The sequence below is a fragment of the Betta splendens genome, chromosome 16 (assembly GCF_900634795.4).
Source record: "Betta splendens chromosome 16, fBetSpl5.4, whole genome shotgun sequence".
Classification (NCBI taxonomy): Eukaryota; Metazoa; Chordata; class Actinopteri; order Anabantiformes; family Osphronemidae; genus Betta; species Betta splendens.
In genome coordinates this window covers 12,046,745-12,068,732 of record NC_040896.2, presented here as the reverse complement: position 1 = coordinate 12,068,732, position 21,988 = coordinate 12,046,745, and the positions used below count along the sequence as shown (strand labels likewise).

The 21,988-nt window shown below is 48.6% G+C and overlaps 3 protein-coding genes across 3 annotated transcripts; all 3 read right to left on the bottom strand.

The window, feature by feature from the left end:
- Nucleotides 1-1,067: 1,067 nt before the first annotated feature.
- On the bottom strand, nt 1,068-3,055 carry nat14 (N-acetyltransferase 14 (GCN5-related, putative)). Its single transcript, XM_029129068.3, has 4 exons — nt 2,836-3,055; nt 2,263-2,394; nt 1,882-2,187; nt 1,068-1,805 (listed from the first exon to the last, which is right to left on the bottom strand). The coding sequence occupies exons 2-4, from the start codon at nt 2,341-2,343 to the stop codon at nt 1,365-1,367; spliced, it is 828 nt and encodes a 275-aa protein (XP_028984901.1). The 5' UTR covers nt 2,344-2,394; nt 2,836-3,055; the 3' UTR covers nt 1,068-1,364.
- Nucleotides 3,056-3,180: 125 nt separating this feature from the next.
- Nucleotides 3,181-9,861, bottom strand: znf628 (zinc finger protein 628). Its single transcript, XM_029128914.2, has 9 exons — nt 9,703-9,861; nt 8,742-9,307; nt 8,458-8,530; nt 7,438-8,376; nt 6,929-7,099; nt 6,482-6,815; nt 6,246-6,400; nt 5,663-5,905; nt 3,181-5,559 (listed from the first exon to the last, which is right to left on the bottom strand). The coding sequence occupies exons 2-9, from the start codon at nt 9,125-9,127 to the stop codon at nt 3,520-3,522; spliced, it is 4,341 nt and encodes a 1,446-aa protein (XP_028984747.1). The 5' UTR covers nt 9,128-9,307; nt 9,703-9,861; the 3' UTR covers nt 3,181-3,519.
- A 46-nt stretch (nt 9,862-9,907) lies between these two features.
- On the bottom strand, nt 9,908-16,008 carry il11a (interleukin 11a). Its single transcript, XM_029129093.3, has 5 exons — nt 15,864-16,008; nt 14,997-15,154; nt 12,073-12,168; nt 11,778-11,939; nt 9,908-11,689 (listed from the first exon to the last, which is right to left on the bottom strand). Exons 1-5 carry the CDS (start codon nt 15,868-15,870, stop codon nt 11,498-11,500), a joined length of 615 nt encoding a protein of 204 aa, XP_028984926.1. The 5' UTR covers nt 15,871-16,008; the 3' UTR covers nt 9,908-11,497.
- Nucleotides 16,009-21,988: the final 5,980 nt, after the last annotated feature.

Here is a 21,988-nt window from a genome sequence, read left to right as displayed (position 1 = left end):
TGAACTCACATCTGTTTCCTGACAGCAATAATAGCTACAGATTGGTCGCGTAGAAGCGCCCGGCTAACAGGTGTCTGCTCTCTGACAGTCATGAAAAAGCGGCCCGATGATGACCAAGAAGTGTGACAAGTCGACCAAAGCACAGGCTTTACAAGGGGAAAGGGCCTGACCACGCGTTTACTGGTGCGTGTAACTACGCCGTCTTCTCCTGCGCAGCTTTTTCATCACCGTTAATTAAAGGACAGTGATTTTCCACTACAGCTTGCAGGATGGAGCGTTTGCAGTGCGGCTTGAGCTCATGTTGTCTTCATCAGGTGCAATACGCCTCCTTCTTGAAGGCGCTCAACAAACATCCTGTGGTGTTTATCCGTGGCGCGGTGATGCTATACTGACATGTCTGAGGTTAGCAGTAAGGTAGATGAGCAGCGAGAGCTGCTAACCATGTTAGGTGAGCCTCGGTCGAGGGCTGTGCGCATTGTTCCACCTAGTCACAAAGTGCCATTTACCTTCAAACCACACAGGCAGGAGTCAGAATATCAGGGCTAAAATATGCAGTGCAGATAAATGTAATTAACCAGTTTATTTTAAATGCATTTTAGCACCAATTTGTTACAAGGTTTATTTGTGATAGAAAGAGGCAGAATATTTGCCTCGATTATAAAAGTAATTGGCTCATTTGTCTGAGTCAGTGGCAAATATTCCGCATCCTTCTATCACAAATAAACTTGGAATTATTAGTGTTTGATGTTCCTGCTATGCAGATACAGGAAAAGCACAATGAAAGAGAGGTTTTTGCAGACTCATGGACCCACATACTGTACGTGGGGGTAGGAGGCGGCGGCCAAATAGCGCAGAAAGATGAAAGCAGACAAATTTTGCACATTCACATAAACCACACATACTTCCTATACAGTAACTGTAGTGCACATCCTCCTACACATCTGTATGGTTTCAAGCACAAGTCTGCTATCAAGACTGCAGAGCTGCTTTCAACGTGCTTTAGGAAACTGCATGCTTTATTTTTGAATAAATGTTATAAATGATGAAACAATTGCATATTCAAAGTCTTGAGTGTTTGTTTTTCCAAATTTATTTAGTACTGTGGAAATGGTTAGAGGTTCTTAAAGCAGCAAACAGCAACGGGTACAGTAAATAAATACTGATATACAGTGTAACACAAATATGCAATAAATTTATTAACTTATTAGTAAATAACTCAGCAAATAAATATCCACACGTTATGTACATGTAAACCATGAAACCACCTCCTTCAGAGATCCAGAGTGCACTTATATTTGTAAGTTTACCTTCATTCATTCCCCCTGGGCTCATTTAGTCTATTCCGTGAGTCCACCATCACTCCCTTACACATCTTTGTAAAAGACCTTAGTGAGTGGGTATCCCAGAAAGCCTCTCTCTGGAGTCTCCAGGTTCATCTCCTCCTCGTCGTCCTCCTCATCGGTCCTTTCCCCCAGCTGCTGATAACCCAGCTTCCTGAAGAAGGCCTCCCCCACCTTGGAGGGGTAGGGGACGTGTGCGTACACTCGGCGGGCGCCGCTCTCCCTCTCCTTCTGCTCCAGACTCTGGACCAGCAGCCGGCCCAGACCCTCCCGGCGGTACCAGGAGCCCGTCACCAGCCTGCAGATCCGCCTGACGCCCGCTCGCTTCTCGCTCTCCCTGAAGACACAGCCCACGATCTCCCCCTCGCAGTCCGCCACCCACACCTGCCCCGCGGCCCGCTCCCTGTCGGGGGTCACCTTTTCTGCCGACACGTCCTCGTCCTTGGATCCAACTCTGCACCTCGGCTGAAGAAAAACTGTGATTAGAGAGCTGCATTTTTTGTAATGGCTAAAAAAAGTGAAGCAAAACGAGTCGACTAACCTTCTTTTTCACTTGCACCTTGCCACTGATCCTGCAATAGGGGTTTTGTAAAGTTTCATCCTGTGTCCCCCGGTAGCTGCTGCCGATATAGTCCCAGTAGGGGAGGCTGCTGCCCAGGACGCCTGTGGAGCGCGGCATGGTGATCTTGAGAAAGACCGTTAGCAGGAAGACAGGGATAGCAAGAGCCAGAATAAAGGAGTGGACGAGGCATCGCAGGATGGAGGAGAACACCGCCAGGAAGAAAAGGCAGCGCGGACGAGTGAGGATGTGGAGAATGATGCGGTTTTCTGCGCCCTCGCAGCCCTCCTGCCAAAAAGAACACACAAGTCAAGACAGTTCAAGCTGGTCAAACGCGTTGTTCTCTGTCTATGTGGGACAAACCTTGATGAGGGCTTTGACCATCTCGATGTCGTCCTCCTTCATCCTCCTCAGTCCCACCTGATCCAGCTCCAGTTTTACCATGTTGAGGGCCGCTGCTGCACCGCCGGAACGTTTCAAACTCCACCATCCACACTGGGAGCCCGCAAAACACACGTAGAAGAAGAAGAAAAAGAAGAAGCAGAAGAAGAAGAAGAAGAAGACGTTGACGGGAGGTTGTGGTGGTGAGAAAGTGCTTTAGAACGCAGCTTATGTGAGCAGCTGTTCCCACTGCCGTAACGCGTGCAGGGTCTATTTATGTCGGCGGCATGAAGCCGAAATGGCTCAATGTGTTGTCAACATTTACAGCATCCAGTGCATTAGACCGGCTCCAGCTAACAAAGACGCTGGGATTATGGAGGATTTGAAGCACGCATGCATCATCTCTTCTCCCTGCTACACAGCGATCATCAAAGGACCGCCGCAACTCGATCGGAAGCCCTCGTTCAGAGCCTTATATGGCTCCCGCGTGGAGCTGCGGTCCCCTGACACACATAGACCCCCTCGCTGTGGCGCTAGCGCCCGGGCCCCGCTTACCTTTCGCGCGACGCAGCTCCGGTCGAGTTGAGAACGCGGCTAACACGCCGCCCACGCAGCTCCGCTCGCGGACGAGCCCGTGCGTCTACGGCACGTTCGACCGAGCGACCACGGGGTCGTTTCGTGCGCGAACGGCAGCGAGTTCACGCAGAAACGTACTCGGTGCTACGTCCCCCCGCGTTCACCTAAACGTATCCGTTAACGCCATTTGCGTACGTATATCCACACCGTACAAACACTACGTGAATACCAAACGCAGCGTACAGCGCTCCACATAGTTGACCTTCGCCTGTTTATTAGAAAATAAACTGTACTGTAGAAGTGAAAGAAACATGGTACGCGATACAATTTACTAACAGCTTTATTATTAATTAAGTACTATATATTAGCATTTTGAAGAAAGTAGCGCATGTTCAACGTATATTCACAAAACATGTTTAATAATAAACAAACTGCCATGGCAGCATCATTTCAACTAATACCAAAGTCCATGTACAGCCTATTTGAATGTATAACATTTCTAGTATGTGGCACCATGGCGTTACAACACAGTACACACTATCTGCACGTTCTCGCTCGTTTCCAGGAGAACTTAAGCGGACTAAAGTGCTAACACTCCAGCTCATTAACAGTGAGACATTCATTTTCACACGCTTTATTCTTCTCTACTCTCTTGCTCAGCTTTTAATTTGAAAATTGCATCTCATTAGAGCTCGATATAGGTCCGTTCCTGACTGTGTCTTCGGCTGATGTTTCAGTTTCTGTATTGGCTGTGGAGCTGAAGTCCTTCATAGACTTTGCATTCACCTCCGCAGTTACATTCTCATACTTGCCCTCACTGCTTTGTGGGATCTCACCATCTCCTCCTCTCTCCATTCTCCCTTCTCTCAAGCTGCTGCTACTGACCTCGATTATTACAATTTCCTCCCCACTTCCCAGCTGAAATATGCCTTCCATGGGTCCTTCACTCCCAGTAACACCATTTGCAGCAGAGCAATGTTCGCCCTCTCCCTCCATCATTTCCGCATCCCCTTCTATCAGAGCGATCATCTGCATGCTCTCCTCCGTAGTCTGCTCCATTTTGGCCTCACCCCCAAGTTCAAACACCATCTCCTGCCCATCAAGGGGTACTAAACCTTGGGTCTGTGTGCAGGAAAGCTGCAGACTGCTGTCCTGCCCTTGGCTGAATGTAGTACTGGACGAGCCACTGTCCTGGGCCTCAGTGTGAAAGTGCAGAACATAAGACTCTTCCTGGCTGCCGTCCTCTCCTACATGTCTCTCTCCCTGCTTTTCTTCACTCCAGTCATGTAGGAGCGACATCATGCCTCCTTTCTCTGCCCCTTGTTCCCCCTCACCTTGCCCATCAGTCTTAAATTGAAACACAAGCGACTTTCTCTCTCCACCCATTCCTCCGCTGGCTGCTTCTGCTGATGAATCCCCTTCGAAATGCAACACGTAGGACTCCCCACCCTCCTCGATATTTATGCCCTCTTTTGCCTCTCCGTCATTGTTAAAACATAATACAAACTGCTTCCCCGTGCTGGTCTCCCCTGTTTTGATTTCCCCCACATTGGTATGAGGTATCCTGCCCTGAGTAGCCGAAACAGAAGTGGAAGCAGCCGCTGTGGCTACTGCGGGGGCTGGTGTAACCATGGTAACAGTTGATGATGGTGGTCCTGAGGTGTCCACTGTGGGGACTACTGTGATAGAGTCAGATGACAGAGTCTGAACAGCACTGCAAGAGGTCGATAGGGGTGATGATGATAACTCTCTGGTGGAGTTAGCAGCAGTATTGTCCTGTGTGATGCTGTGGGTTACAGTAGAATTAGTTACTGCTGCATGTGCATCAGTAATGTCATTGAGAGGAGCTGCTGCAGCAGACTTCTGGAGAGCAACCTTTGGTTTGCGTCCCCGCCTGCCACGAGCCGTCCGTGTGCTTTTCCCCAAAATGGGCTTAGTGAGAAGGGAGTTGGTTGAGAGGCTGTGTGATGGCGTGGCAACAGGAGTGCTTGCATTGTTATTATTGTTGGTTATTATGATCCTCTGTTGTTGTTGTTGCGATACGGCTGGAAATGGGGCTATCTGAGTCTGTGTTTGGTTTAAGACTGGCTGGAGTGCTTGAATAGTCTGAAGCACAGGTAGAGTCGGAGGCTCCGGAGCTGGTGGCGGGTTGTTTGTTGTGGGAACGAGGATCAAGCTTGACTGGCTGCCATTGCTGGAAGGGCACTGCAGGAGGAGGAAGTTCTGGGGCTGGGAGGACGGTGGCAGGGGTGGAGGGGGAGGCGGGGGAGCAGGTGTAGGGGATGACAGAGGAATGAGCTGCAGACCACTGGCTGTTTGAATCATAAAATAGTTCTGAGAAGTGTTTGGAGGGATATTTAGTGCTGGTTGGGACACAATCAGACTGCCATTGTTTCCTGAGGCTTCCAGGGTGATGGGGTTGAGTAATGTTGTGGTGGTTGTTACGCCTCCAACGCTGGCTTTCACAGCGACGCCATCTTTACTTTCACCACCAGGACAGGGCAGGGGAACACCACTGCCATGGGTACGAATGTGCCTCTGCAGGTAGGAGTGCATGACAAACTCCTTGGAGCAGTACGGGCATTTGAAGTCCTTGCGTGAGGAATGCGTGCGAAGATGGAGCTGAAGGTTGGAGGAGTGTGTGAAGCTCTTATTGCAGTGTGTACACTGAAAGGGCCTCTCACCAGAATGGGTGCGCTCGTGCTGCAATCAGATAGAGAACGCAAAAAAACAAACAAAAAGGACAACTTTATTTAATGAATACAACTGAAAATCTGCACATGTCTGCAGCTTTGTCTGCACTGACCTGTTTCAGGTTTGATGTCTGGGAGAAAGACTTGGAGCAGATGGAGCAGATGTGGGGCCGCAGTCCAGAATGCATCTGACTGTGTCTACGCAGGCAGCTGGTGTTCTTGAAGGATTTGCCGCACTCCTTACACACATAAGGCCGCTCACCTGTGTGCTGCCGCAAGTGGTACTGGTAATGAGAACTCCATTTGAAAGTAAGAGGGCAGTGAGGGCACTGGAATGCCCGAACGCCGGTGTGTACCTGGGTAAATAATGGAAAAAAATGTTATTGCATTACAGCAATACAGAAAAAAGTTAATACTAATGCTTTTGTAAATACAATTTATTTAAAAGGGGCCTGGACGAGAGGATTGTTAAACCTAAAGAACTAGCATGTTGTCCAGAGGAATATCTGACTGCATGGTGTGGTATCGTGTTGAAAGGAGTTCTCATCGCTGTTTGGATTTGCATGGAGCTGCAGGGGTGTGTGCTATGCAGCAGAACCACAATCCACAGTGGCTAAATGCTGAAAATTAGCCCCCATATCTGTCCTTTGGAAGCTTAGATCACGTATACTTTTACTGCAGCAGGAGGATCCCTACCCTCTGGTGGATGGAAAGCAGTGATGACCTCTTGAAGCTCTTTCCACACTCGGTGCAACGGTAAGGCCTTTCCCCAGTGTGATCCCTCATGTGGTACTTTAGGCCTGATGAACCTTTGAAGGCTTTTCCGCATTCTGAGCAACGGTACGGTCTCTCTGTGTGAAAGGGTGTAAAACAGTGTCAGATATGCAAAAAATAAATTATACACAAGCAGATGCAGTTATCATTGCCTTTACCTCCAGCAGGCGTGCTCTTGCCGGCTACTGTCTTTTTGGGTACTTTGGCTGGTTTGGCTGGCTGCTCCTCTTGTTCCTCACCGGCAGTAATAATGTCAACATGGATCTCAGTCTGGCCTTCCTGCTGATTGTCAGCGTGATTGGGAGATGAGGGCAGGGGAAGGGACAGGGAAAGGGAAGGAGGACACACTATCTCTGCTTCAGCCTCGGCCAGAAGGCGCTGCTCGGGGGTGTGGGAGTGTTGGTGGGTGAGGAGTGATGAGAGGAGGGGGAAAGAGCGATCGCAGGCAGAACAGCTGAACTGGGAGCGGGACTGGGATGAAAGAGAGTGCATCTGGACAAACAAAAGAGGAGCATGAGTCAGCTGTCAACATCAGGTGTTTCAATCGTGATACTTGGTATAAGGGTGCTGTCTTCTAATGCAGGGTTAGTAGAACTCATTCTCACCAGTGACACGTGTCTATTGAGGCCTCCATTGGTCTTGAAAGTCTTATTGCAGTAGCCACATGACAGCCCAGCCCATGTGGTTCTGGCCTCTGGCTGAACGGTTTCAGAGCTCTGAGTCACCTCAGTGAAGCTCTGCAGCAAGTCAAACTGGGCCTGGGTGGTGCCCACATTCTGAGGACAAACCAAAGGAAGTTATACACATTGAAAACACACATCTTCAGATTAAACTCACTGACTTTATAGGGATTTTTTTGATCAATTAATAATAAAATACATGCAGAGATTACAGTTTGAATTGTCACTCTAGTCCATCCTTTATCACTAACTGAACTGAAACTCATTTATTTGGCAGGACATTGTTTGTTGGGTCTAAACCCTTTAGTAGGAACTGATCTACGTGTCACAAAAACGCGGGTCTGAAATCTTACACTGACACGGTTTTACCTTTTTATCTAAGAAAGAGAGGTTTTCATTCTTCTGTTCCCACGTTATTGTTTACTATCACTTACTGCACTGTTGCCATCTGTTCCCTCAGTGAGCCCAAGGAGCACTTCTGCTGTGTGACTACTTTCAGTCACTGTGGTGGTCTCCACCACCTCCTCAAAATCTGCCAGTAGGTGTCCAGCTCCCACCAGCCCATCCCCAACCTCCATTCCTGCACCAGGATCTGTGTCTGCACCGGTTCCTGGAACCTCTGGGGCCATGTGGATGGCCTGGTGATCCTCCAGCTCTGCCTGTGTACCAAAGGTGTGGTTGCAGCTGCCACAGCTGTACAGCAGAACACTGGCCCCAGTGTCTGTGCTCAGGTGAACTTCTGTCCCGATGGCTCTAGATGTACACACACCATCTCCAGACGATGTGAGGGTGAGCTGGGGCAGAAGGCCTGGATTCTGACTGGAGGAGGTTGTTGACAGGAACACTTCTTCCATTCCCACTCCAACCCCATCGGTTCCTTCCTGGCTTACAAACCCCACCATGTCCGACAGCATGGATGATGTCACTTCCTCTGCCCCTACAATCACCTCCACTAGCTCATTCCCTTTCCTTGTGTCTTCTCTCCTTTTACCTTCCTTTGCTCCTGTGTTGAGGTTGGAGTGTGAGTTCTTATGTAGGGCCAGGTTTGAAGAATGTGTAAAGCTTCGTCCACACTCGCCACATATGTAGGGCTTCTCCCCCGTATGTATCCTCATATGCTGCCTGAGGTTGGTAGACTGTGTGAAGGATTTGTTACACACCGAACACGTGTAAGGCTTAAGACCAAGGTGGACGTTCTTGTGTCGCCGTAGACTGCTTGAGTTTTTGAAAGCTTTGGGGCAAGTATCACAGGGATACGGGCACTCTCCTGTGTGCTGGCGCAGGTGATACTGATAGTGAGAGCTCCATTTGAAGGTCAAGGGGCAGTAAGGGCACAAAAATGTCCGCACTCCAGTGTGGACACTTTGATGAACCTGTGGATAGACAGAAACAGGGATGTGAAATCTTACTGTCATTTTCCTATCTGAAAAAATTTTGTAGGTTGACCCCCTCACCTGCAGCAGAGAGGAACGCTTGAAGGCTTTACCACAGTTTTGACATTTGTAGGGCTTCTCCCCCGAATGAGACCTGCAAAAGAAAGTAATTGTTTAATTATTAAGTGATATTTTGCTGCCTTAGGTTTTTTGCTATGTTCCTTATTGGTGTACAAAGTTAATCAGATAACTGTAAACGGGAAAGTATTACTAACAGCCTTAGTTCAGTGCAGTACATTAATTATTACAAGGTTACAGTTTGTGGAAGCATTGTTTTAGCAGATTCTTGTATTATAAGTGTGTACCGTTGGTGGTAGAGTAGAGCAGAGGAGCCCTTAAAGGCCTTTGGGCAGAGGTTGCAGCGGTAAGGTCTCTCATTATTGTGGCTCCGCTGATGGTGAGTGAGCCTCGATGACCACCTGAAGCTCTTGCCGCAGTCCATACACTGGAAGGGATGGTCTAATTGCTCGGACTGCTGCGCCGGGCCTGACACCGATGACGATACCATGTCCAAAACCACCTCTTCTCCACCGGCTACGTCCCCCTTGTCTACCTCCACTAGTTCTCCTCTGTCCCTGTCCTCCTCTCCATCCTCTCCTGAGCCCAGGAGCGATGGGAAAGGAGAGAGTGACGTGGTGGACTGATGCGGTAAGAGTTCTGCTTGGACCACTAATGCCACAGAGTTAGCCATCAGCAGGTGATACTGGTGGCAGATCAGGGTACTCCTAAAAGAAAGGTGTGGGCCGCTTTCGCTGCAGTATCATGATTTTTCTTTCACCTCTCCTTTGTGGATGTTCCCTTCTGTGTATATGAGAAATTCTTCCCAGGTGGAAACACCAGCTGTCATGCAAGCACACAGCTCAGGATCGGTCTGACAAGAGAAATAGAAATAAATACTATATTACAATTTGGTAAGTTCTCAGGTAAGGCTGGCCCCTTTAAATTCCCCCTCCCCACCACCTCCTGTCCGCTGCTAGACCCCCTCCCCGCTTACTTCTGGCCGTAAGTCTGGTTCTGTCCGTCCCGCAGTGCGGGGCTTACGGGCAGCACGCTCCGTAGCTAACGCTTAGTAAAAACCAAGCTGCTTTTAGGTGTATCCTAATGCAGCTGTGCGAACCCTGGGACCGCTACGACAAACAGAAGCGGCCACTAGAGCAGTTATTGGCCTGCAGTATAAAGCTACTGTAATCTAGGCTTCGTCAATGCGGAATCGCTCCGTTAGGGTTTTGCTAAAGACGCGTGAAGCCGGAAGGAGGCAGTACTCACCGCGCATCTTCATCTCATCTTAAAGTTATACTGTTGATGTTATAAAAAGCGAGTGGGTACCGCAGTGCTAGTCCACACAACCTTAACAATAAACACAGCGCAAACTAACAGCAGTTCTCCACCCGATGATGCCATCCAAGAAAAGCGACGCCGATTGGCTGTTGGCTTCCACTGATCACAGATTCCTATTGGTTGAAAGCTTCAACAGACAAGTTGACGTTTTAAACTTAAATTAAATTAAAACATTTCAGTGCTGTAGCAACACCTCTGCCAAAACCAATTATAGCAGTAACATAATTAATAACTATTCACTTTAAATATTAAAAATATGAAAAACGTCTACAACCTGGGCGCATTGCTTTCTGGGTATTGTAGTGAACGCACGTGTCTCGCCCTCGTCGTTTGTCACAGTTCACGTTGCTGGAGCGTGGATAAGAAAGAAACTCATATATGTTGTGCACATTCTTTTATTTATTTCACCAAGGCACGTATTTCACATTGTAGCCAATCAGTGTGTGGAAGAGGCATCTTGATGTTACAACAATAATTTAAACATGATGGTATAATAAGAAATAAGAATAAAAATTTTATAAAAGTACAAAAAAGATGGGAGACTTGCTCCGCTGCAGCACAAATAAATAGTTCACCAAGTTATTTTAAATAAATAGTCAATACTGTAACAAATACTAGAATAGGAATTGACAAAAATATAGTGAGAAAATAGGTAAAGTAGCCTACATTATATTGTAGAAAACAACAACACAAAGCACTGTATATAACAATTTACATTCTTGTACATTTATGTACATTTGTACAGAACATAGTGTCACAATACATAGTATTTTAAGGCTTCGGGTGTTTAACTAAAAAAGAAACTCAACAAACTTTTGTTACCCAAAGCACAAGATTAAAATCAGCCATCTCACTCGTCCAAGAGGCTGATCCTAACAAGGTTGTGCAAAGAATCTAATTATGTCAGTGCTCAGCAACAGGGCATATTCATATAATTTTACCACAGTGTTAAGTATGCATCCTCATCCACAATGCTAACGCAGGCATTGACAACAGGAGCTCTTTCTGTGGTGTCCTCAAATCATACTTTCATCTACAAAAAGATGCATTTCTGACCATCAGCCGATTCGGTAATATTTGGCACATTAAACAGGTTTTAAGGATGATATTAAAATGCTTTGAAACGTTTATCTAAGGGCACTGTTAGTGATAGTAACAATTATGACAAACTCAGATGCTACATCTACTGGAAAAATTATCTGCTGAAATACACAAATGTACACAAAATAAATGAAATGTTACTTTTAACAGAAGTAATTATCAGAGCTATAGGTCCAGGAAGTGCTACTGTCTGTTTTTATATATCAGTGAGACACAAAACAAAAGGAAAGATTACGGCGACATGGGCAAATAAATTCACGTTGCAACGGAAACAAAGAAAGGAGAGATACGTTAAAACTTTAAATAAATAAAATTAAATAAATTACCAAAAGTCAATAAATAAATAAATACATAAATAACACAGTCATAGAGAGTTTAGGGAATTATGACATGATCATGAATAAAATGACAGTTTGCTGTAACAGGAATCTTGATAGTCGGAAATGGCTGCAGCGTCAGCATCCTCTGACTGAAACACACACAACACATGTCTCTGGCTGATGTTTGGGCCTCATGAGGGATGCTACTGGCTACAGTGCAGACTGACATGGTCCTAATTCCCTTTTGACTGAGGCCGGACTCATTTATCCATTCAGCTCTGCCACCATGGAGCCGTAGATCCTCATTGTACTGCGGTAGCTGTAACCTTGGGCTTGAGGCTGATGAAGGCTCTGTACGCCCAGTCACAGAAGAGCTTGAAGTGCTGAAGAAGCTCGTGGCTGGACTGCAGGACATCGAAATGATAGGGGAGGTGAGGGGGCAGAGAAGGGGCCACAGGGGTCAGCCTTGGTGTTTCAACCTTCACAAACTTCATCTGTGAAAGAAAAGACAAGGACATAACATTAGACCCAAAAGGGCAGAGTCAGCGTATTTAGAAGTGATGGACAGGTACATTTCCTCACCTGACGATGGAGAAGGCTGATGAGAGATTTAATTTCTCTGATCATCTCCACCAGCTTGGGCACTGCAGGGTGGTGGTGCTTCTTTGAAACCCTGTTGAGCCACTCAAAGTGGTGCTCGTACAGCTTCAGGTCAGAGTGCAGCTGGGAGAGTGTGGGCTTCAGCTGGAAACAGCACACACGCACTTTAGAGACTTAGCATGGGTGTGGCCAGACGCAACTGTGGCTGGAAATAGACCGGCCCCTCTCCCTTCACAAGTACACAGTCACACACACGCATACTTGATCACAGCATTACCTCAAGATTGTTGAGGTCATTGGCCGATCTGTTGCTCATTTCTGGCAGAGACCTGAACCTGTGGGGCTCCACGTCTGCTTCAAACGCGTGGTCCTTCTGGAAGAGCACACAAGACCCGGAGCGGCCCGTTAGTAATTTGCACCGCTGCAATTTTATTCATCACAAGTCCCGGCGGGCGACATGAGGAAAGTATTAGTGTAGCACCTTGATTGGATGACTGTTCCGCTGTGCTGAGAGACAGTAGCTCTCACTGAGGGCAGTGTGGTCGATCGGGTCAGTGCAAGTTCACCCACATTCAACCTCCCCAAATGTCAACAATAAGAGCAAATGACCTGAAGCCACAGGATGTTTTCTACAGGGAGTGAGGATAACAACATATGCAGTGACTAAGAAAGCTCCAAGTGGGATAGACAACACAGAGCAGTAGGGAAACTCCAGGGTCACAACTATAAAAAGACAGAATGACGCAGTGCAGCTAGAGTTGTGTTGTAAACTACATGCAGACAGCGCATGTAGGTCCGCGTGTGTCCAGTAGGGGGCGCTAAACAACCTGGCTGCACCTCTACGGAATCCTGCTCTCTGAAGGCAGCTGCGCTAACGAGTACTTCAATTTAGCATTAAAGATGTTGACCCGCTTCGGTAATGAACGGGGACAAAATGGATATGACCGATGGCGGCGTGCGTCATTTCCAATCAGCCGAGGAACATAACAACATTAGGACGACGAGTGCTGAGCAATGTTTGGCGTAAACAGGTTGCGTGTGCTTGATGCTTCCTTAACCTGTTATGCTGTTGTTTCTTCGCTGCTGTTTACTTCCAGTTGTTTGTGTTGATGCTTTTAGCGATGAATGTGCTGCATTGTCTCGCCTGTCATTCATAGGAACTCGCTTATGTTTGTGGTCCAGTGTTTTGACTCTGATGCTTTTGTCCTTTTCCAACCCTTGACTCCCTGCTGTGCTGCTCTCTCTCTCTCTCTCTCTCTCTCTCCTCTCTCTCTCTCTCTCTCTCTCTCTCTCTGTCTCTGTCTCTCTCTCTCTCTCATACCAGGTGCACAAGCACGTGCAACATCATCTGCGTGCACACACAAACACACAAACACACATACACACACACACCAATAGCTTGTCATCTACTTTGCTGTCGGATCTCTTCATCTCTTGTGGCTTCTACCACACCATCTTTCTCGGCCTTTAATTCTCCCTCTTATCCTCCTTTTCTTGCTCTCGCCGTCGTGACCTCATCCAGCAGAACAGAACTCAACATCTCGTCTTTTGCTTCCTGAATGCAAATGCTGGAATGTGATAAATCTTTTAGATTTTTATCAGGTCACTTTGCTGTGGGGACCGAAAGCAAAACACTAAACACCGCACCTACACAACCATGACTATTTAAAGAGCCCTCAGTACACACACACACACACACACACACACACACACACACACACACACACACACACACACACACACACACACACACACACACACACACACACACACACACACGTGTACTATATGCATGCAACAAACACACACAGACTCACATACACACTGTTGCATTGGAAAACTTATACAGACCTATGCATACACGCACAACGTTTCTCTCTGAAGCACGCTTCTTCGCTTTTTGCCGGGACTTTCCATGGATTCTTATTCTATTTATCTTTCCTAACTTTGCTCTCTCTTCAGCGAAATTTCACACAATGCGGATCTTTTTCAATCCTCCGTGTTGCTGAGCGCTTCCTAATATTGCCCAGAGTATCGATAATGTCGGTGCGTCACATCTGGACCTCAGCTCACACTGCTCACGTGCAACGCTGCTATAAAACATCAAACAGATGCGCTTTCAGAACATTATCTGCTTGCCAAGACTAGAGAGAGTATGTGTCTATTTTTGATTGTTATCCACTAAACAAAACAGTTTTAAGATTTGCATAATGCAAAAATAGAATCTGGACCAGTCATGTATAACCAGAGATACAGATATCCAGATATGACCCTGCTTTCTGTTCAAACACAGCGCTCATCCACCATCGGAACCTGGAGCTCAACCTCAGTTCTGTTTTTCCGACCTGCTTGCCCCGTCAACAAAGCAGGATTCTGGGCCAGAACTGTCACTGTGGTACGCGCCCAAGATTCACATTTCTTGGGCGAAATACCGTTCTCCACCTCCATCCAGACTTCCACAGTCTCGCCCACAGAACATAAACATGTTTCTATGTAAACACGCGTGTAATATACTTTGCTGTCATTTCAGAGATGCTATGGTTGGCACCTCAGCCTCAGCTGGATACAAGACCGGTGTTGATGTGCAGTATGAAATGTGACTTGATGGGAGCCTGTAAACTCAGTAAACCTGACTGTGATAACTTTGCTTTGTTTTCCTTCGACCACATCCTGTCTCCTGCGTCATTCTGGATATAAATGATCACGTTCATCCTACTTCATAGTTTAAGATTGCATATAAATTTCATTGCATGGCCACTAGATTGGATTAAGTACTGTCACCGTTCAGGTGACCAGGCAGACCAGGAACTTGCTGACTCAGACCTTCCCTCCCTCTGGGGGCCAGCGTGGATTAAAAGTGAGATCACCCGCTGAAATCTCCCCTGAGGCTCCTGCTGCCCAGATCTAAGCGTGCGGAAGAACTCTGGCCGGTCTTTCGTCAGTGGAAGCAGTTTAAGTCAGACTGGAGGTGTGCTTTGCCTAGTACATGATGCAACTTTATAGTAGTTTAAATGTGTATGAGCTCACCTACCCTTAAGGGCAACATTAGCATTTAATCCAATTAAGGAAGGGTCAACGACAAGCATCCTCTTCCTCTCTCACACTAATAATTCAATTAGCATAGAATAGTCAGGGCCTCATTAGCGGTTCATCCAATCAGTAGCTGGGATTAGTAATCATTGTGATGCCATCTTCACTTACCAGCAGTTCCTGGGTGAGCTTCAATAGATTTTTGGTCTGATTGGACAGTTTATCCATTTCAGTGGTCCGCCGCTGTGGCACTGGGGAGCCAGACGTGAACACGGGCAGCTGGGCCAATAGCAGCGAGAAGAGGAGCGACGAGGAGGAGTCGAGCAGCACTGCAGGGGCAGAACAGAGCGGAAGCAATTAGTGGACAGGTGCTGTCATCTCAGGATAATGATAGTGACCCCAGGCCACAGCTGTCAGGTCTAGAGGGAGATATTGCACCATAATATAAACAATAGCTCCAGACTTGGCAGAATAATCCCTAATCATTTCACTGTCAGAGTCATGTTTTCACAAGCACAATGCAAACCATTAAATCATTAAAAAACAGCTTCGACACTGAATATCACCATCACTACTGAACCGTAAGCAAAGCGATGAATGCTGCTGATTGTCACACCTGCAACTGGATAGGCGCTGGAGTTGATGGTATAAATTATGTCTACCAAGCCAAGTCACCCCTCAGACAGTAAGCTCATTCATTCTTTTCCTTTCAAGTTCAAATACAAGCTAGAGTAAGTATTAAAAGGGAACCACAGCGGTGTTGAAATGATGAATGCTTGATAATTACAGGTGAACCACAAGAATCGCAGCCAAAATAACACTGCAGGAGCATCTGAGCTCCCAGTGCTGACTTTTAAAAGTTGCCCCGGCTGCAAATGAGCAAAGTAAAAAAAGTCTGGACCAATCAACAAAGCGGGGGTAGAACAGCTGTTAACAGTCACGTTAAACCGTTTACCGTTAATAAATAGAACGGGAACCGAAAAAAAGTCGCAAATGAAGCAACGAGAAATTAAAACACACCGTCACAGCTTTACTTACGTTTCATATTGGTTCGAATCCCAAAAGTGGAGCAGTGAACAAAAGTAATAATATAGATATAAAATTAATAAATAAATCGAACTCCGGAAACGGTCACGTGCTCCGGTTTCTTCTCCGCACTCGTCAGTCTGAGTGAGGAGGAAAGTTGTCAGGTCAGGATGAATGAGACGGGCGCGGGGATGGTGACGGCGGCGGCCGCTCAGAGAAAGTGTGGAAAAGTCAATATCGCCAAACTTCAGCAAAGTTTGGGATGCGCCCGTGGAGTCTTTATGGCGTGTAGAAGGCAGAGAGACACTTAAAGACAGTTGGGAGAGAGCGAGAGCGCGAGAGAGAGAGAGAGGCAACGGGAGTGCAGAGAGAGGGATGCGAGTGTGGTAAGTCCAATTTTTGCGCGCAGTGAAGTGTTTAGGCTTGTTTAAAACTTCCTTTATAAAGACGGGCCTATGACACATCGGCAGTGACTCACTTCATTCATAAAAACGCACACAGACACAAGCTCTCTCTCTCTCGCTCTCTCTCTCTCTCTCTCTCCCTCCTCTCTCTTTCCTCCTCCCCTCCCATTTGCTTGTCTCCCTTTGCGAAACTTTGAAAAAAACGTTCCGTTGTTTTTTTTCCCTTTTTTTCCTTTCCTCTATCACTTTCTCCCGTCCCGTCCGTATCTCCAGCACTTCCTCCGTCGCATCCAGCTACCTGTGCCAATCAGCACCATCTACCTCTTTTTATCGCCCCATCTCCAAATCTCTTCCCTCTCTCTCTGTCTCTCCCTCTGCGGACCTTTAAACGGCCCATTGTTCCACGGGTATCAGCACATCTCGTGTAAGCGTGTATCTTATGGAGAGCTACTTTAACCTGTCCCTTGTGTTTCTTGCGCTGACGGGCGGCGTGCGTGCGTGCGTGTGTGTGTGTGTGTGTGGGGGGGGTGAAATGTCACCTACACCGTGTTTGTGCTTGTTCAAATGGCTCCGCTGTTTTCGGCTACACACGCCACATTCCCTCTATCATAGCTAATGCGCACAGCAAACACCTTTTCTCTCCAATATTTCTCTCCCCCCTTTTCTCACCCCTTGCTGTTTTTTTTTTTTTCTTTTTTGGAGCCCCTCCTGAGACAGCAGCCTGTTATTTCCACTGCCCCCCACCCACCTCCTTCCCCTTTTTTTCACTCCCTCTCTCCCTCTCTAGGGTGAAGGAAAGAGTGAGGAGTGAGAGACGGATCGGGAGCAGGAGAGAGAGGTGTTGTCCAGACCAGAAGGGGCCTCTGAAAGTGTTGCATAGAAACACACACACACACACACACACACACACACGCACACACACACACGGGATGGACGGTGGTAATGGGGTCAACGCGACACATGCACACGCGTGCGCCACAAACCGAAACACGCTACGAGACACTTTCTGTCAAAATGAAAACAACACAGTCCAGTGCATCTCCGCTCGCAGGAGTTCGCGCGCGCTCATTCCTTCGCACGCATGCACGTACGGCGGAGCAGGTCAGCCTGGAAACACGCCGTCAGGTGCAGTAAAGCGTGGCCTGGTGTTGCAAAAAGCACCAATCGTTGGCGCATCGCAGCGCACGCATGCTGTAAGCAACATGGGTGAGAGAGAGAGAGAGAGAGAGAGAGAGAGAGAGAGAGAGAGAGAGCAGGGAAAAGGAAGAAAGCGCTCGGGAGTCTGGGTGTGAGATTAGGAGACCCTCAGTCACAGACGTACACTCATGGTGTGGTTAGAAAATAATTAGTGGTGGGCCTTGTATACGCACAGTTGCACAGTCATACACATATACACACAGAGTTGCCTACACAGACAAACAAACGCCCGTCAAATGATCGGGGCCCGTTGGCAGCGAGTGGGTGGCAGAGTTGTTGTGGTGAAAAAGGGTCATGCTCTGTTTTCTCCGCTCCACACTGAATAAGAAAGGCAGGCGAAGGAGGCGACCGCGGGGAGAAGGGGAGGAAATAGATGAGTGCGGTTGGACGCGGGGAGATATTGACACACTCGCTCTTTTTTAATTTCCCACATCAAAGGGCCGTTTGAAGACACAGCTGGAGGAGAGAAGAAAAGAAAGAGTGAAGTTAGTCACTCTCCCTCGCTGCCTCCGCGGGCCGCTCCTCTCCCCATGGTGGGGGTCTCCTGGGTGGTTCTGAGGCACACCGGGCCGGGCGTCCGGGGAGCGGGGGGGGGGGGGGGTCCGGTCCCGTGAGCGCGTGCTCGGGCGTCGGGGCGCCGGCGGAGGGCGCGGGTCTTTGTTCGGGCCTTTGTTTTCGCGTGCGAGAGCGCGGGCGCTCACCAGCGCGCGCCTGCTGGAAAAGGGGGAATCCAGGGTTTGTGTAAATGGGTGTGCGTACAGTGTGTGTGTGTAATTATGGGTATGCGGCGGTATAAATGCGGTGTCTGTATAAAGTGCATCAGTGTTTGTGTGTGTGTGTGTGTGTGTGTGTGTGTGTGTGTGTGTGTGTGTGTGTGTGTGTGTGTGTGTGTGTGTGTGTTGGTGTGTGGCCTTCATATGCTACCCATTACATCACCAATCTGTGTAAACCACCATAGGAGGAGAAACAGAGTGAGACACTCAGACTGCGACCTCAAAGGCATCAGAGAGGAAGGGGAACCTGTGACGGAGCCGCCAGCCGGGCCTCGCTGCCAGACGGCCTTTACTCACACAGGGTTTCCTGTGCGCTCGCTCGCTCACACATTATTATTTCGCCTTCAGAGCGCTTGAACGCCTCGCGCCCTCCGCTCACCTTTTGCCAGGTTGTTAATCTGCACAGTTGCTCAATTCATTTGCCTCCTGCCAAGGCGGCTTTCACAAGTTTGATTCAGGCCCGTTCGGAGTGAGTAATGGCACAAGACGCTGCACAGTTTATTTCTCTGACAAGGATGCGCTTGAGCAAGAATTGATTTTATTTACGCTGGGGATTTTTATTCTTTGTGTGCTTTAGCGCGACCGTGAGAACAAATTCCAAATCAGCCCATTCTGATAATGTTGATTTTCCTATAAATGTTTATTGCCGCGGCTTCATTTCCAGCTCCAGGTGGAAGATAAAGCGCCCTTGTGGGTTTTAGGGATAAGTCCGCTGTTCTGCTGACCTCAGAGTGTCACGTGTAAACAGGGCTGTGACGCAACGCGAGCCGCTGGTAAAAGGGCTTACAGCCGAAGGAGCAGTAATAAATTCATCGTTTTTATGTTGCACCCTCATTTCCTTCAGGGAATTCCAGCAGGGCCTGGATAAACAAATGCAGAGATTGTGTTCAAAGGGAAAAGCAAAGGTCCGACCTATTACAGTTAATATTTGCTCTCCTATAACAGAACACTTTCAACTTTCCCCCCGTCCTCCCCCTCCTCGTCCTCTACCGTCATTCTGCTCCTCAGTCATACTCTTCCCGTTGAGAGCGTGACCGGAGCAGGGTCTCTAATCTGGGGGGCTGTCATGGCAACGCTACCCTGACTCTACATCCACCACCATCATTGCTCCGCCCCCCCCCCCCCTCCTCATTGCCCCCCAGTACATCAGCCTACGTCATAGAGGAAAAGTCAGTGCGTTAATAGTTGTAGGGAGGGAGGAGGGTGGAGTGGGGATAGTGACACACGGGAGGGGGGGGTCAGATACCGGCAGTAAAGTGACGTCTCTGACTTTCTCTTTCTTCCAAAGATCAGCATTAATGTGCCACTGGCTGCTTTCAAACAGATATATGACAAGGGACCCTCCTCTTGACCCCCCCCCCCCAATGGCCAGGCTTCAGTTGCAACAGCTCCCCGTGGATGTGATTTACAAATTATGCATGTCAATAGCTCTTTCCTTCCTTCTTCCCTCTCCATGTGAGCGGCTGGAGCCAGAGATGGCTGTCGCGCATCTGCTGCTCGGCCCTTTTTATTAGCCGCTTAAAAGAGGACGTTAACCGGCGTTCATCATTAACGCAGGTTCCCTCCACTTGATCAGCTCGCAGGACAGGATGCAGGGATGAAAGGGGCGAGCGTGCGTGAGGCCAAAGAGGGAGAAAGATGTTTAAATCAGCGCTCTATTAAACGCACATTTACGAGGCTTATTTTGTTTGGAAACCCAACTCTGTAGTACGTGCTAAAAGCCAGCGTGTGCGTGTGTGTGTGCGTACATGTGTGTGTGTGTGTATTCATTTGTGCGTGTGTGCATGTGTGTGTGTGTGTATGTGTGTGTGTGCGTGTGTGTATGTGTGTGTGTGCGTGTGTGTGCGTGTGTGTGTGTGTGTGTGCGTGCGTCTGCGTACGTGTGTGTGCTGCGTGTGTATGTGTGCGTGTATGCGTGTGTGTGCGTGTGTGTGTGTGTGTGCGTGTGTGTGCGTGTGTGTGTGTGCGTGCGTCTGCGTACGTGTGTGTGCTGCGTGTGTGCGTGTATGTGTGTGTGTGCGTGTATGTGTGTGTGTGCGTGCATGTGTGCTTTGCTCACCTGTTCTCTCACACTCCCTGCGTCCCAGCTGTGAGGAAATCTCTGACTGAACTAGTTGAAGCAATAGGTCATAGATGGAGTGTGAGAAGGGAGGAAGGGAGGGGGGGGGGGGGGGGGCGGGGGTCCAGTGGGAGGCGAGCGGCCCACGCAGGAACGTTTTACTGGGAAAACCACTCTTTCCACCGGCTCCGCGGCTCTTCCATGTCAGACTGGTGTTAGTAACGCCGGGGTCCGGCCTGTCTTAGCGCTCCCTCCCACCCTCTCTCCCTCCCGCCCGCTCGCCCGCTCGCTCTCTGCGCTGCATCCCGTTCTCAGTGGCCCTACACATTCTTTCCTGTCCTGTCATACGCTGTCCTGTCTGCATCCCTCTCCCTCCTCACCTCCCTCTCCCGTTCACACACTCGCCCGTTTCCACCTCGCATCCCCTTCGCCGCCCGGTCTGTTTTCAATTGCGCTGTCTGTTGTGCCAGAGGATCAGGGAAATATAAACAGAGCAGCGTCTGAGCGGTGGAAGCATGTGCGATCACTCAGCGTGTGCACAGAAATAGTGGACTGCTTTTATCGCCTGGCTGCAATGTAGCACTTGTAATACAAAACTTAATGTGAATGAAAGCGTGGCTCCTGTTTGGTGCAGCATCGTCATCGTCTGTGTGTGTGTGTGTGTGTGTGTGTGTGTGTGTGTGTGTGTGTGTGTGTGTGTGTGTGTACTTGTACTTGCATCAAAGTGAGAACCAAAAATGTATTTTCCTACCAAAGTGAGGACATTTTTGCCTGTACTCACTTCTTTGAAGGCCTGTTTGAGGGTGAAGATGTGATTTTAGGGCTGAGGTTAGAATTGAGTTTTGGTTCAGATTAGAGGAAGGGTTAGACGTCTGCCTTTAGTTGTGATGGTTAGGGTTAGAGGCTAGGGAAGGCACTGTCAATGGAGGTCCTCACTTTGATGTAAGCAGAAGAATGTGTGTGTGTGTGTGTGTGTGTGTGTGTGTGTGTGTGTGTGTGTGTGTGTGTGTGTGTGTGTGTGTGTGTGTGTACCGTGTACCAGCGCTGACCACTACTTGCCGGTGCACCACGCGTGTGCGTCAGCCGCACACTGAGCCCGTTGTCATGTTGTTCTACGGAAGCTGAGAGCTGCTGACAAACACCCAGGGGACGTGGGGAGGGGGGAGGGAGGGAGTGAGGGAGGGAGGAGGGAGGGAGTGAGGGAGGGGGTGAGGGAGCGTCTGAGGGGGCAGCGAGGCAAACGATGGAGGGGGGAAAACCGTGAGCAAGACAAAGGCGAGCGGTGACGTCGCAGGTTGCCCCACAGCGTGACTTTGTCAGCGTGCAGTCACGCAGAGGGAGGACGGCCTTTGGCTGACAGATGGACACACACGGACACACAAACAAACGCGCACAAGCACACATGTGCTTACGTCTGTGCGACACTTCACCCTGAGCCTTTAAAACAATTTATAACCCACTGCCCCCTTTAACCTGACGCGGCCCGGCTGTTTCTGTGAATGCTGACGCACTTTGGGCCCCTTCATCACTGGCCATTCATTAAATTAACACTCATTAAACGCTGGCAATCATAAATCAACCTCCCACAACAATGATAGCAGATAACACAACTTATAAGAGAACACACCAGCAGCTGTATTGATTCTGCCGTCGTTGCACCGTCCACATCCTGTGCGTCAGCGATGCAGAGTGTGTAAATTTCAT